Below are 13207 nucleotides of genomic sequence, written 5' to 3'. Positions count from 1 at the left end.
TGTACCATACTTCTTTAAGTTTATCAAACGCACTATCAGATTTAACAAATTAAGCAAGTATATCACTATAAATTATAATAGATGTGTTCAAGTTCAAATAAAAGTTTTATTTAAGTTTAGTTTAAATCTGAATTCAATAATAAATATTTGTTTACGAAAAACGATTCTGAAGTCTGTCAGCCTATATGTTATTGAGTAAGTACATTTTATTACATGTTTATTTATATTGCATTTTCATAATTTATTAGACTTAAAAATACGGTACGTAGATTTACTTTTTATCGAAAACATCGCATTCGTTATTATTATTATATTGATATTATATCTATATTTTAACTTTTGAGTTAATACCGGTTTACCGTTGAACGGTTTCATTAGGTTCGATGTATAAATCGCCTAAATACTGCAGCTAAAATTTAGAGTAAAATGTTCTAAAAATGGCATTGTGTATAATAAAATATAATAATGTACCTGAAAGTATTAACCTCCACGAACAATATTTTTGAATTCAAATAAAAAAGTAGGTACCGCTCTGCTGTACATTAGGTTCCGTGTGGATCACTATTATGTGTTATAGGAGTGTTAAATTTTAATCCATTGATAGGTAGGTATCATTGTATACGAAAAACAATTCTGAACGAAGATGACTTATCAGCGTAGGATATAATTTCCAGTGGATGGTGAAAAAAGTAGTTTATGTTTTAATGGCCTGGATACACCAACATTTAAGTTCTTTTATAAAATTATTGTAAGCCAAACTTATGGAAAATCTTGTATTAAATTTTCAACTCTTAGCTACATATACAAATATTTTTATGAATTATACCTACAAAATTATTTGCAAATATTCATGATTTTGATAAATTTTTGTCAATATTTGAACTTCAAATGCTAATAAAAAAAAAAATTGTGACTTATGATTTTTGATTTTTTTTAACTACAATAAGAACAACTTATAAGCGACTTTGTATTAAATTTTCAAGTTTTTTTGGTCATTCAAAATTTTTTTATCGACACTAGATTAGGTTTATCTAACTAGATCCAATATTATATTCATTATACCTATTATATTTTTATTAAACCATTTTTAAGGGCTTTTATCTTTGTAACTATAAATAAATATTTAAATTATTTAAAAATTACTAGTTCAAATTTTAATTTAGATAAGTACATCGAAATTTTTTAAAAAAAAAACATATTTTGTTCACTACTAAATGTAAATTAAAATACCGTTTTAAATTTCAACATATTATAAACTTGAAAATTGTAAAATATTACGCATATAACTTGAACAGAATCATTATTATAGTAATTTACAAAACATATAAAGGTATGTTAACTAATGTCTAACTATAATATGTTTCATCTCGTATGTTTACGATATAAAAATGAAAGTTATTCATTACTCTAATCTCATGATACGAAAAACAGTGGAAAATGACATTTGCCGCATGAACGTTTTGTATTTTTAGAAAAATTGTTAAGATAAGGCGCTTGACGCTGAATAATATGTAATTGCAAAATATTTAGTGCCTTGCATTAATATTATACCATTTAATGGCATTTATACCACTGCGTACATAATTATTATATTATCTTCAGTATGAGAAACATATTATACTCAATGCTCGAATGTTATCCATATACTCCAGTTTATTCCGTGTATTTTACATGAAAAATGTATAAAAAAAAATGGAAATGTATATTATAACATGTAGGTACTGATGTATTATAAAATAAACATTAAAAAAAATTACAGTTAACAATTTCATGGAAAAAAATAGTTCATCCATGTACACAACATAAGTGTACCTACCTACTTCATATATGTATACTAGATTGTTATATTATAAAACATATAAACTTTAGTAAGATAGATCGAGAATATGAAAATAATTGAATAAATTTACCTACGTATGACGTCAAGTGGTTAGTGTAGTCGTTACCTCTGAAAAAATACCTGGCTATAATTTCATAATGCTACATGTCCTAGTACTCAGAATTAATTTTTTTAATAATAAAAAAAAAGTAGACAAGTGGATACCACTCTGCTGTACATTGGGTATCGATTACTCAAGTAGGTCACTATCATGGGTGTGTAAAATTTGAAATCGATGATAATGCTTATAAAAAAGGATTCAGGGAGGAGACGGTCAGTCAGATTTCATCATAAGTTTTCAATTCTGAACAAAATGATGAATGTATTAATTTTATATTGAGGTGTGTTTTTAGATTCTGAACGAAGTGATAAATGTATTGATTAGTGTTTGTTTGTTTGCTATTGTGTCTGTGTACAGCATAATACTCGAAATAATACTTAAATTTCAAACTTCAGGAATGGTTTCCGATGGCAGAGTGAGTATAGTTGGTACATTGTAGAGGTCAAAAGAAAGCATTTTTCAAAAAAATCGAGAAAAACAAAAAAAGTGACGGAAAAACGGGAATTTTTACGCAAAACCAGTTTTCAACCAAATAAATTTTTCTATTCGGTTGTTACTCAAAAACTAATCATTGTAAATACTTGACAATTTCACCAAATAATTGTATTGGTGTTTACTTTATACAGTTAAATTTTCAAAATATTTTGACTTTTTTTGAGCTATTTATAAACTGCTGAAATTTTCGACTTAACTGAGAATTTTTTTTTTTTTGAAGTGCCGATAAAAAATTGTTTGCGTAGACTAATGAATGTACATGCATAAAACCATAAAAAATGTCAAATTTATATTTTTTATTGGGTCCACAGCCACTTGTCAGCTTTTTCTAAAAAAAAACATTTTTAGGTATTTTTCTCAGTGTAAATAAAGTATAAACTGCCATCATTTTAAAAACGCAATATAGGTACACCTTAAGTGAACGTCGCAGTATCGTTTAGAACAATAATAATAAATATGGAATATCTCAGAATTCAATGTGAAGGGCCATGAAATACCTTTTTTTTTTTTGAAAAAAAAACACATTAAGTACAATACTTGGTGAAGGATTAAATTTTCACATTCATAATTTCACATACCTGGTCTAATGCGTAGACTAAAATCATGAATATTTTCAAATTATTTGTTATATTTCTTTTTTGTGAGTGTGAAAGGGCAATTCGCCCTAACACATTACGTTTTTTTATTTGTGTTCCGGTCAAAATGTAACTGGCGCCATATCGGGTTAATGTGCGCGGCAGTGTAACCGCTGTAACCACCGCATCATTCAGAATTGCTACCTCGGTATACTATTGTATTATCAGTATAGTAACCCGTTGTCGTTTGTTTACGTTTCGCAGTCGGCGTAAGGATAATCTGTCTTTTAATAGTGTTTGCCGTTTAACTTTACTTTTTTGACGTTTATTTTTATAATAATATTTAATCACTAAAGTAGTAAATAATAATTTCTAACCAAATACTCTGTTTACATTAACGATCAAGCTACTTTCGTTTGATGTAAAATTAAATTGTGAACCAAATCGCCCATTATTTGGAATACATTTATTAAAGATTACAACTACAGCCATAAAAAGAGAGAAATCGCCGGCAAGTAAATTGTCCATAACGTTTCGTTCAGTTCACCTCGCTTTAGACTGCTGTTAAAATCGATTGAATTTGGTAAAATAAATATGGTCGTTATATGACATCATAATTTTTAATTGTTTTGTGTATTCAACTTTGCAATGCTACATCAAACATTAATTTGATTGTTGCTTTTATTTTTATTTAACCTTTTTCTCCCCCAGAATCAAAATGGTTGCTGAACATTTGTCGTAAATGGAGCCGAGCAAAGTCACAAGTAAAACCAGTAGCTTGAAATCGTTGGTGCTGAAAGCGTGGGGTGAACGTTGGACTGAAATTCAGTGGGGTATTTCTATAAAATCGGTAAATACTTTTTTTACAATAAATATTTTGTCAATGTAGTCCTGTTACAATAAAGTACCCCTAAAATATCATACAAATTATGTTTTGTTTACTGATGTTAGTGATAGTTCAACAGCCAATTGATGTAAACTGTGTTATTGTTATTAAGTTTTCAAAGCCAAAACTACTGTTTAAATTTTGAATTTTGACTGATTTAAGTACATTAATTTTAATAAGTGATTTAAATAAGTTGGAATTATCATTGAACATTAATTAAACCATCTTTTCTCTACCGGATTTATATTTTCGATTACCTATTACTAAAAACTATTTACCATAAAATGAACAAATGAACAGAAACAACAAATATGAAACATGCTACAAAAAGACCCACTTTTTCTCTACTAATAAAATTATTAAATTTATTTATAATAAAAATAATTTATTTTTTTGGTTTAGTTATTTCATCAATAAAACTTTTACATAGTATATTGAAAAAGATAGATTTTTAAGATAAATTTAAGTTTTTGGAGCACGCTAAAATGAACCATCAAACATTGATAAATCTCATCAAATTCTCACCTTTTTTTTTATAGCTTTCATTAATTTTTATTTATTCGTTTTATTTTTTCAAATAAATTGTTAAGCACTACATATAAAATATAAATATAAAATTTAAAATTGTTTTAAAATTAACATAATATAAAATTTTAATATTCATAGTATTTGATAAGAGTTGTTATGTAAATAACTAATGGCAGTGTGGTTCAGGTATAGTTCACTTTCAGTTTCTCATGTCTTATGTGTATAGTAAAATTAATTTCATTATTTATTTGATAAGTATAGGTTGACAATATTATATATACCATTATCAATGGCGTAGCCAGGATTACTAAAAAAGGAGACCAATAAAAAAATCTTATAAAAATTAAATGTATATTGTTTACACTTCATTAAAAATAAATTAGAGGTAATTTATATACCTACTTATACTTGGACACCTGTTAAAACTTTTCAAACTATAAATATGTTTTATTCTTCTCATAAATTTTCCTGGCATACATTTTTCAAACGTTTCTTATTAGTGTGAATTTGTAGATTACTACAAAATTTCAACAAGTATAAAAGGGAAAAATTTTGTAACTGTCGACAATTCTGTTCATATCGATAAACATATTATTTAATTTTTAATTATTTGAATATTCATTTATTTTTATTTGTTATTATATTAAATATAGTGAAGTGACAGTGTATAAACCGTTTTGTTAATCAGGTGTTATAACATCCACTCAAAATGACTGCCAAATGTGAACAATTTGAAACCAACAAATGGACAATTATATCTTCCAAAAGCCATATTCTAGGATCAGGATGTTCTTCGCGCAGTCAAGTACCAACACTATCGTGTTGTGACTTTTGTCGCTTTTCTATTGAATTAAAACTTCATCATTTGCCTGAGATGGTATTTCCTAATAATATTTTAGAAATTAAATATGATGGCCAATCTGGAATACGATTTTGCGCTTTAGATTCACTCAGGGATGTTGACCCTTGTAGAGCACCTGTGAAAATTGCTTGTTCAAAAGAATGGAAAGAATCTAGAATGGATAGTGGACTTGTAGATAAAGATGTTAATATGTTTGATTGGACATATTCAACATACTATGAAGGAACATTATTTGGACATCCAGTTGTTGAAGCCACTGATGAGCGTATAAACATGGAGAAACTCAAAGTTCAAGAAGAGATACTTTTTTACTCAGATTTGACTTTATTTGAAGATGAATTACATGATAATGGTGTTGCTGTATGTTCTGTGAAAATACGCTGTATGCCTAGTGGTTTTTTTGCGCTGTTGCGGTATTTTTTACGTGTGGATGGTGTTATGATGCGTATACATGATACACGTTTGTATAAAGAAACTGAATGGGATTATGTATTGAGAGAAGTTTGCCGTAGAGAATTATACACAACAGAAATACCAGTTGGAAAATCTGGATCATTAACTGATCCTGGAAGCTTTGCCAGTACCTTACCCATTGTCTATGAACGTTTTGAAAAACTTAAATTTGATAAAAATTTGTAATTTTTTGTAGTTTTTTATCTGTTTAATACATACAAGTTTTGCCTATCTTTTAGTAATTAAATTAATAGAGTATAATAAAGTAGATTTAAGCTATTGATTATAACTAACAACAATAAATATGTGCATATCTTAAATTTTAATACATTGTTTTATTTTTTCCAACATAGTACAATATTTTATATTAGCTATGTTTATGATTTTAATATACTTTTCAATTTTTTAACAATCCTTATAATATACTTATTAAAGGTAAATAAAATATTGTTTAATGTTTTTGGTGAGATTAAAAAAAAATATTTACATAAGTCACATGTTTGTGAAAAGTTAAATCACTTGAAAGCATCTTATTTTCAAATAAATAACATACAAGATATAATTTTCAGATGATTAATTATATGCTGAATTTCACTTGAAATATCACTTAAAACTGTGTAACATTTATAAAATAAAGAAATGTTTTAACTTGAGTTATCCCATATAACACAATATTATGGAAGTAAAAATAGCAGTGTAGTAATATTATTCAAATAAAAAATAATAAAGCAATTTTGATTTAATATTTTAATATAACAAAAAAAGTTTAATATTATAGTTATTGAACGAATAATTAAAAGTGTCAACTAGTTAAATTTATATTCAAATTCTAATTTTAATCATTTTCTTTGATCAACTTCAAGTACTTCACCTATAATTGATATAGATGTTTACAAATATATGTTATTTATATTTATCACTAAATAAGTACTTTATATATTAAAATAAAATTATCCAGCTAAAAGTTAAACTTTATTAATCCTAATACCTAATAACATATTATATACAATTTAAACATATTAACCAAGTATTAAATTTTGATAATAAGAAGTTGAATACTAGGGCAACCATTTTAAGAAAATAAAAACAGAAAAGTGGTCCCCTCATAAAACAACAAACGACATAAACGATTAAATATAATATCAAACATCATTGATTATTAATTTATAAATAATGTTATATGATAATTCAAACATATACTTTAATTCATAATGCATATGCCATACAATATGTCTTATGCTTACCACTAATTTAATTTTTCATCGGCATCAGCCCTTGAAAACTATTCTGTTATTTAAAACGGGATTGTCTCTTTTCTTATCATTATGTTCAACTGTCCCAACAAATTTTGAACGGAATAATTTTTTTATCTTGTTTTAAACAGGACATCTGGTCACCCAGACTTTTACCTACTATAATTTATTTCAATTATATGATTTCTTGTATCTAGGAGTTTTTTAATTGTATTTTTATAAAAAAAAAAATGAAATTTAATTATGAATGATATATTTAATAATTTAATTAAACAATTATTTGTTATTTAGGTTCTACCCAGAGGAGTTAGCGGAGATGTCTATAATTTGGCCGACATAATATTATCACAAGCTCTAGTTGGTTCTTATCCCAATGAACTTGTACTTTCTTATTTAAGACATTCACTAAACTGCCAAGTGAGTAAATGATAAATGTTAATTAAACAACAGTTCTAATATTTATTTATTGTTTTTTTTTTTAGCTTGTTTCTTATGCAGCCATTCTTCAGCGCATTAGTAAATATGATAAATTTCAAAAAAGATCATGTGTTATTATTTTACTTGATTTCCTTGAATCTACACTTGTATGTACCTTCATAATAAATAATGATGTACTTGATATGAAATGTTGAGTTTGAACTTTTTATTTTTAGCATGGCATAACATGTCGAGGGAAACCAGAAGAAAGTGTATTAGCTATAGCATTATTATCGTTAGTTGATTGGCTGTTAACATGTGTTCGTAGTGGACATGTACCTAAAGATGGTACCACCAATCGTCTTGAAGATCGTATTGCAAACAAATCTATTCAAATTTTAGAATCTCTTTTAAACAATGATTTTATATTTGCTATGCTTTATTTGGCTAAGCATGATGATGCTGGTAAGTCACTATATAATAATTATTAATAACTGATAATTGGTATACAATATACATCATGCTTCAAAATAAATAAATCAAATATTTTATTAATCTAGAACTGTACTTGGTCATTGTGAATAAGTGTCAAGAAATTAGTCAAGATGTACAAAATTCAATGGACACAAATATTCCACATGTGCACAATGTTTTAATGTATTTTATTTTATTTTCTTATATATATAAAAAAAATTAAATCTATTAATATTTTTATTTCTTTCTTAGAAAATTATGCAATATTGAATTTAAAAATTCGACAAAACTTACAGCGATGGAATCAGTAACAACTTATAATGAACCAATTACTTATGTATTACAACCATTGTTAGCCATTAGAGTGATGTTAAACCCTACAACAGAGACTCAAGTATTAGTGGACAAATTAAAAATGATTCGTCAAATTAAAGTTAGTACTACTAATAGTTATAAGAATAATTATTTTTTAATAAATGTTATTTATTTCATTTTAAAGGGTTACAGTAATCCACGATTGTACTGTGAACTTATCCGTGCTTGTCTTATGTGTTTACGAGATTCTTTGAGTAAAGAAGATCATGGACCACAGTGGGGTGCATTTACATTTATAAAACTTCCACACATCATAAAACATCTCTGTGAAGACTCCAAAAGTTTCAAAGCATCTGAAGAAGTAATTCAAGGTTTTGAGATGCTATTGGAGATGTTTCCATTGTTAGATTTCATTGATTCACATACAGCCTGCAGCTGTATAGAACTTTTACTCAATGAATTAGTGAAACTAGATTTTGTAACTGAAAATCAATGCAGTTCAATAATTGCTAGGAGGTACCAATTTTTATTTTTATAATTTTTACAGTTTAAAACTTAATCATGTTTATATCTTAGAGCTAGTGTAGTTTCAACACTTAGCAGTCCAAATCCTCCTTCAAACGTTTTGACCATTATTATGAGAACTGAGCCTACTTTACAAAGAATGCTTAGGACCTTAGATTCTGACTACTCTAAAATTCAAGTAAGATATTATTTATTACTATTGAATGCTGATTTATCCATTTATTTACTCTATTCATAATGAGATGAAACCTCGGAAGTGACAAATTTTTGTTAAGGCAGTCAAACACTTCCCCCATCTAGCCAAATAATGGTTTGGCGCTTTGGAACGAATATACACAAGTTGGCCACCGAGGTCTCATCTCATTTTGAATAGACTGTAGTACTAATAATAATGTATGTGTATTTTTAGGAAGCTTTAGTTAGTATGCTCAGTCAAGTACTTGCTGGAAACAGTTTAGAGTTAATCCTAGCAGCAGCATCAGTTGAAGGGAAATTGCGCATGTTTGTTTCTAAAGTAATCAAATTTAATGAATTCAGCAAGCAAATTAATCTACAAGATGGTGCTAAATCTGTACACACTAATGCAGTATTGTTTGACATGACATTCTTAATGCTTTGTTTTATAACTCAAAAATATGGATATCAAGTAAATCTTTAACCTTATTTAATTGGAAAAATTAGAAATAAACTATTATTTTTTTTAATAGTCAATTTTCCTTGATGGTGGCAACGATACATTTTTTGAAAAATGGTGCCGGCAGTGTATGGTTGAACTCGGAAATCCCAAGTCACATGAAACTATGATGGGTGAATGTGATCCAAGTAAAGTAGAAGCTTTGTTAACTGCAATTGATAACGGAGAAGATTTAATAAATTGGTTTGTATTAAATTATAAATTATATTAAATAATTTTAAGATTATTTAATTAAACAATTGGAAAATATTCTTTAGTGATACCAGTTGGGACCAAATCTGCATATCTATAATTGGTGCTACACACGATGTTTTAGTTGCTTGGGAAAATTCCACATTGAGTAGTAATGATGTTAAACGTATTTTAGATTCAATGCGTTCATCAATGTTTTGTTTGCCTATTTGTGCAGCGGCATGGCTCTGTTCTTATATGCAGGTATGAATTTTACATTATAATAGAAACACGTTTTGACATTTTGTTATAGTAAAACTAAATTATCTAGGTTTTGCATCAAGATGCTTTACTTAAGCCATTAAATATGGTACAACAGTTATTGAATGTTCTTCCAGAGAATGAAGAAAGTCAAGACAACTACTATAAATGGTAAAAATTATGAATATTAAAATATTCAATGTTACATTGAATTTTATAATTTTCAGTCGTCAAGTATTGATGTGTCAAATTATACGTAAAATGCAACAAGATTTGAATCCCCCGACAATGCCGTCCAAACCTTCTCACAGGTAACATATCATATTGTTTTCTCCATGCTAAATAACAATTAATTTTTAAATTAATTTTTTGTAGTATTATTTCAAAAGACTCAATTCTTGAACAACTTATACCCATTTGGGAGAGTATTCTAGAAGTAGGTTGGTTAAATGTAAATGCTGCTCAAAAATTAAAAACGACATTATTTACAGCTGGATCAGATTGGTTTGTTAATAATTTAATCAAGGTTAGAATTATTATGAATTGAAAAAATGTTATATATTTACATAATTTTATAAAATTGACCAATACATTTTCTGCAGGAAATGATGAAGTTACAGTATCGCGATGAATTAGAAAAAGCTGTTGACTTATTGTTTGCTATATTTCATTTTGATATTGAGTTCTGTACCCTTGCATTACTAGAACTGATGCCTCAGTACCTGTTTAATCCAGATATGTAAGTTGTGTATTAGATATGTAATGTTGATATGTTAAGTCATTTCAATTTTTTTTATTTCAGAAATGTAGAGTTAATTGAGCCTCAACAGACTGCACTGGCTAAATTGTGTTCATATTGCATTTACGCATCAGTTGAATTGCAACAAAATAGTATAGTAAAAAATGAAGTTTATAAAACAACAAACAACATGGATATTGTAAGAATGATGCATGTTTTATAAATCTGAATTTTCTTTAATTTTTTTTTTTCTTAAGGACATTGACAATTCATGGCCACCAAATAAAATTATGCGTTTGGATAATGGAGATTGTGATTCTAGTGGTACTGGTATAAATGGAATACTTTTAAAAGCACTTGTGGCTCTTTTCCGTCGTATTGCTGTTGTTGCTTCAAGACATGAAACATTGTGCAGAGAAACTCACTTTGTGTTAAGATTACTTGAGCAACTTGTTATGTGTGGACGAGGATCATCACAAATTATTCTCAGACATTTGCCACCAACTCTGGTTAGAAATTGTAAATTTTTTAATATGTTTTACATTAATTATAATTTGTAAATTTTGTTTCTAGTTGCCAAATTTGATACGTTGCGTTCCAGAATTATTTACTGTAGATTTGATTTTGAATCTATATGACGTGAATTGGCCGTCTGGTCGTAAAGCTGCCACTAGTGATTTGTGTCTATTGCAGAAAACTCGTTGTGCAAAACATACTGAGTAATTCTTAATCTATATGACAATGCAATACTTATTACTATAGTTAAAATTAATTTCAGGTATTTGTAAGCGGATGATAAATTAAATCTAAGCGGCATTTAGAAAATTCATATGGAATAAATTACTAATTTAATACTATTATCAACCGATTTAAACAAAAAAGAAGAATGATTAAGATACATTACAAATGTTCAATATAATTGTATCCGGATTACAACAAATGCGTGGACTGTATATTATTGATATTTATTTATTACATATTATAAACTACTAGGTCAAATAAAAAGATTTTTTTTATTATAACTGCATTAAGTACCTACCTTATTAATTTTTGTATTTTTTATAATATTTCATATTATATATTCAAGTAAATTATTATGATTTACAGTTATCGGTTAAACAAATAGTTTGATGACGGATAATAATATATTATTTAGTTATACGTGTTTTTAAAATTCAATTCATTCATCATTCAGAAATATTATTCAAATAGATTTATTATAAAACACCACAATCATTTTAAAGGTATAACTATAATAACATTAATAGCTATAGGGTGTTTCATAAAGAACGCAATTTTTAAAATTGGGTAATTTTTTGTTGTTAGGACCGGCACTGTTCTTATAATTACTGTCATTTATGATTGTTGAAGTTTTTATTGATTGTGTTTAGTGATAGTAGTCCTGTTGATTTTGTGAAAAAAATCATCTTTAGTGATGAGGCACATTTCCAGTTTAGTGGATACGTAAAAAAACAAAATTGTCAAATTTGGGGAAATGAAAACCTTAGGGTAATGGAAAAACAAATGCATCCACAGCGAGTAACCATTTGGAGTGGCTTTTGGGCAGGTAGAGTGATAACAGAGTCACTGCGTGTCTGAGGGGCTAGGGGGGTCATATGCACGATATTGTATTTCACACTTAAACCTCAAGTCATAGTAAAATAATATGTACCATTAATAATGTATTTCTTATAAAATAAAATTGAATTATAGCAAAGTTAAAAACTGCTTTCTTTATGAAACACACTGTATATCATAGGTATATAAGAACAAATAAATAGCAGTTTACATAACAAAATTGTATTTTATAAAATACTCAAATTGGTCTGCTGGAAAATTATGAGCTTTATGTATAATATAAAGTTTTATTATTCCAAATTAAAATTAAAATGTTGGACATTTTTTTAGTTGTGGTTCGATATATTCTCTTCCTCGTTACAATGATACCTACCGTATTTTATTTTTTGGTTTAAATGTTCATTGTACAATAGCTTTCTACCTACAGAAAAACCTTTAATTTAATTGATTTATAAGTTTGGTTCAACTTAATATTGCTTATATAGCTAACAAGTGATTTACTTTGAAAAAAAAGGCATAAAAGACAACAATAGTTTGAGTATTTATCCTGAGTCCTGACCAGATTTTAATAACACTTCTAACAGTTCTGAAAATAAAGAAAATAATCACAATTATGAAAATGGTGTACAGAGACTCTGAGTTTTGGGCCTGCACTGTAAAAAAGATCATATTTTAGAATAAAATATACCAACAACCCTAATTCTTATTAAAACGTAACTATAAATACCAAACTTTTTATTTTTTTTAAATACGAGTTTATAATATCAGATATAATTTTTTTTTTTATTGTTGAATTGTATTACACATTTTTGTATTTAAATTTTAAATATGTACTTAAAGAATTCTAAAAATATTCTGTGTCCAATGTTGTTGAGGCTATCAGTAAAAAACAAAAAAAAGACAAGTCTTCTCAGTCGCCTAATTATAACAAATTGATAGTATTTAAATATGTACTTAAAGAATTCTAAAAATGTTCTGTGTCCAATGTTGTTGAGGTTATCAGTAAAAAACAAAAAAAAGACAAGTCTTGTCAGTCGCCTA

General features: G+C 27.2%; 2 protein-coding genes across 2 annotated transcripts; both read left to right on the top strand.

Moving 5' to 3' along the window:
- The first annotated feature begins 3253 nt into the window (after positions 1 to 3253).
- On the top strand, positions 3254 to 11610 carry LOC114129533 (mediator of RNA polymerase II transcription subunit 24). Its single transcript, XM_050200537.1, has 20 exons — positions 3254 to 3593; positions 3722 to 3860; positions 7284 to 7409; positions 7475 to 7576; positions 7646 to 7874; positions 7970 to 8066; positions 8136 to 8316; positions 8383 to 8714; positions 8775 to 8901; positions 9133 to 9369; positions 9431 to 9600; positions 9675 to 9852; positions 9920 to 10020; positions 10077 to 10160; positions 10225 to 10375; positions 10452 to 10588; positions 10652 to 10787; positions 10846 to 11097; positions 11162 to 11307; positions 11367 to 11610. Exons 2-20 carry the CDS (start codon positions 3753 to 3755, stop codon positions 11374 to 11376), a joined length of 2904 nt encoding a protein of 967 aa, XP_050056494.1. The 5' UTR covers positions 3254 to 3593; positions 3722 to 3752; the 3' UTR covers positions 11377 to 11610.
- LOC114129531 (TIP41-like protein) lies at positions 5152 to 6065 on the top strand. The gene is made up of 2 exons (XM_050200553.1): positions 5152 to 5301; positions 5369 to 6065. Exon 2 carries the CDS (start codon positions 5443 to 5445, stop codon positions 5923 to 5925), a length of 483 nt encoding a protein of 160 aa, XP_050056510.1. The 5' UTR covers positions 5152 to 5301; positions 5369 to 5442; the 3' UTR covers positions 5926 to 6065.
- Positions 11611 to 13207: the final 1597 nt, after the last annotated feature.

The sequence above is a fragment of the Aphis gossypii genome, chromosome 2, assembly GCF_020184175.1.
Source record: "Aphis gossypii isolate Hap1 chromosome 2, ASM2018417v2, whole genome shotgun sequence".
Taxonomy (NCBI): domain Eukaryota; kingdom Metazoa; phylum Arthropoda; class Insecta; order Hemiptera; family Aphididae; genus Aphis; species Aphis gossypii.
The sequence above is the reverse complement of the archived record's forward strand: the minus strand, read 5'-3'. Positions and strand labels throughout refer to the sequence as shown.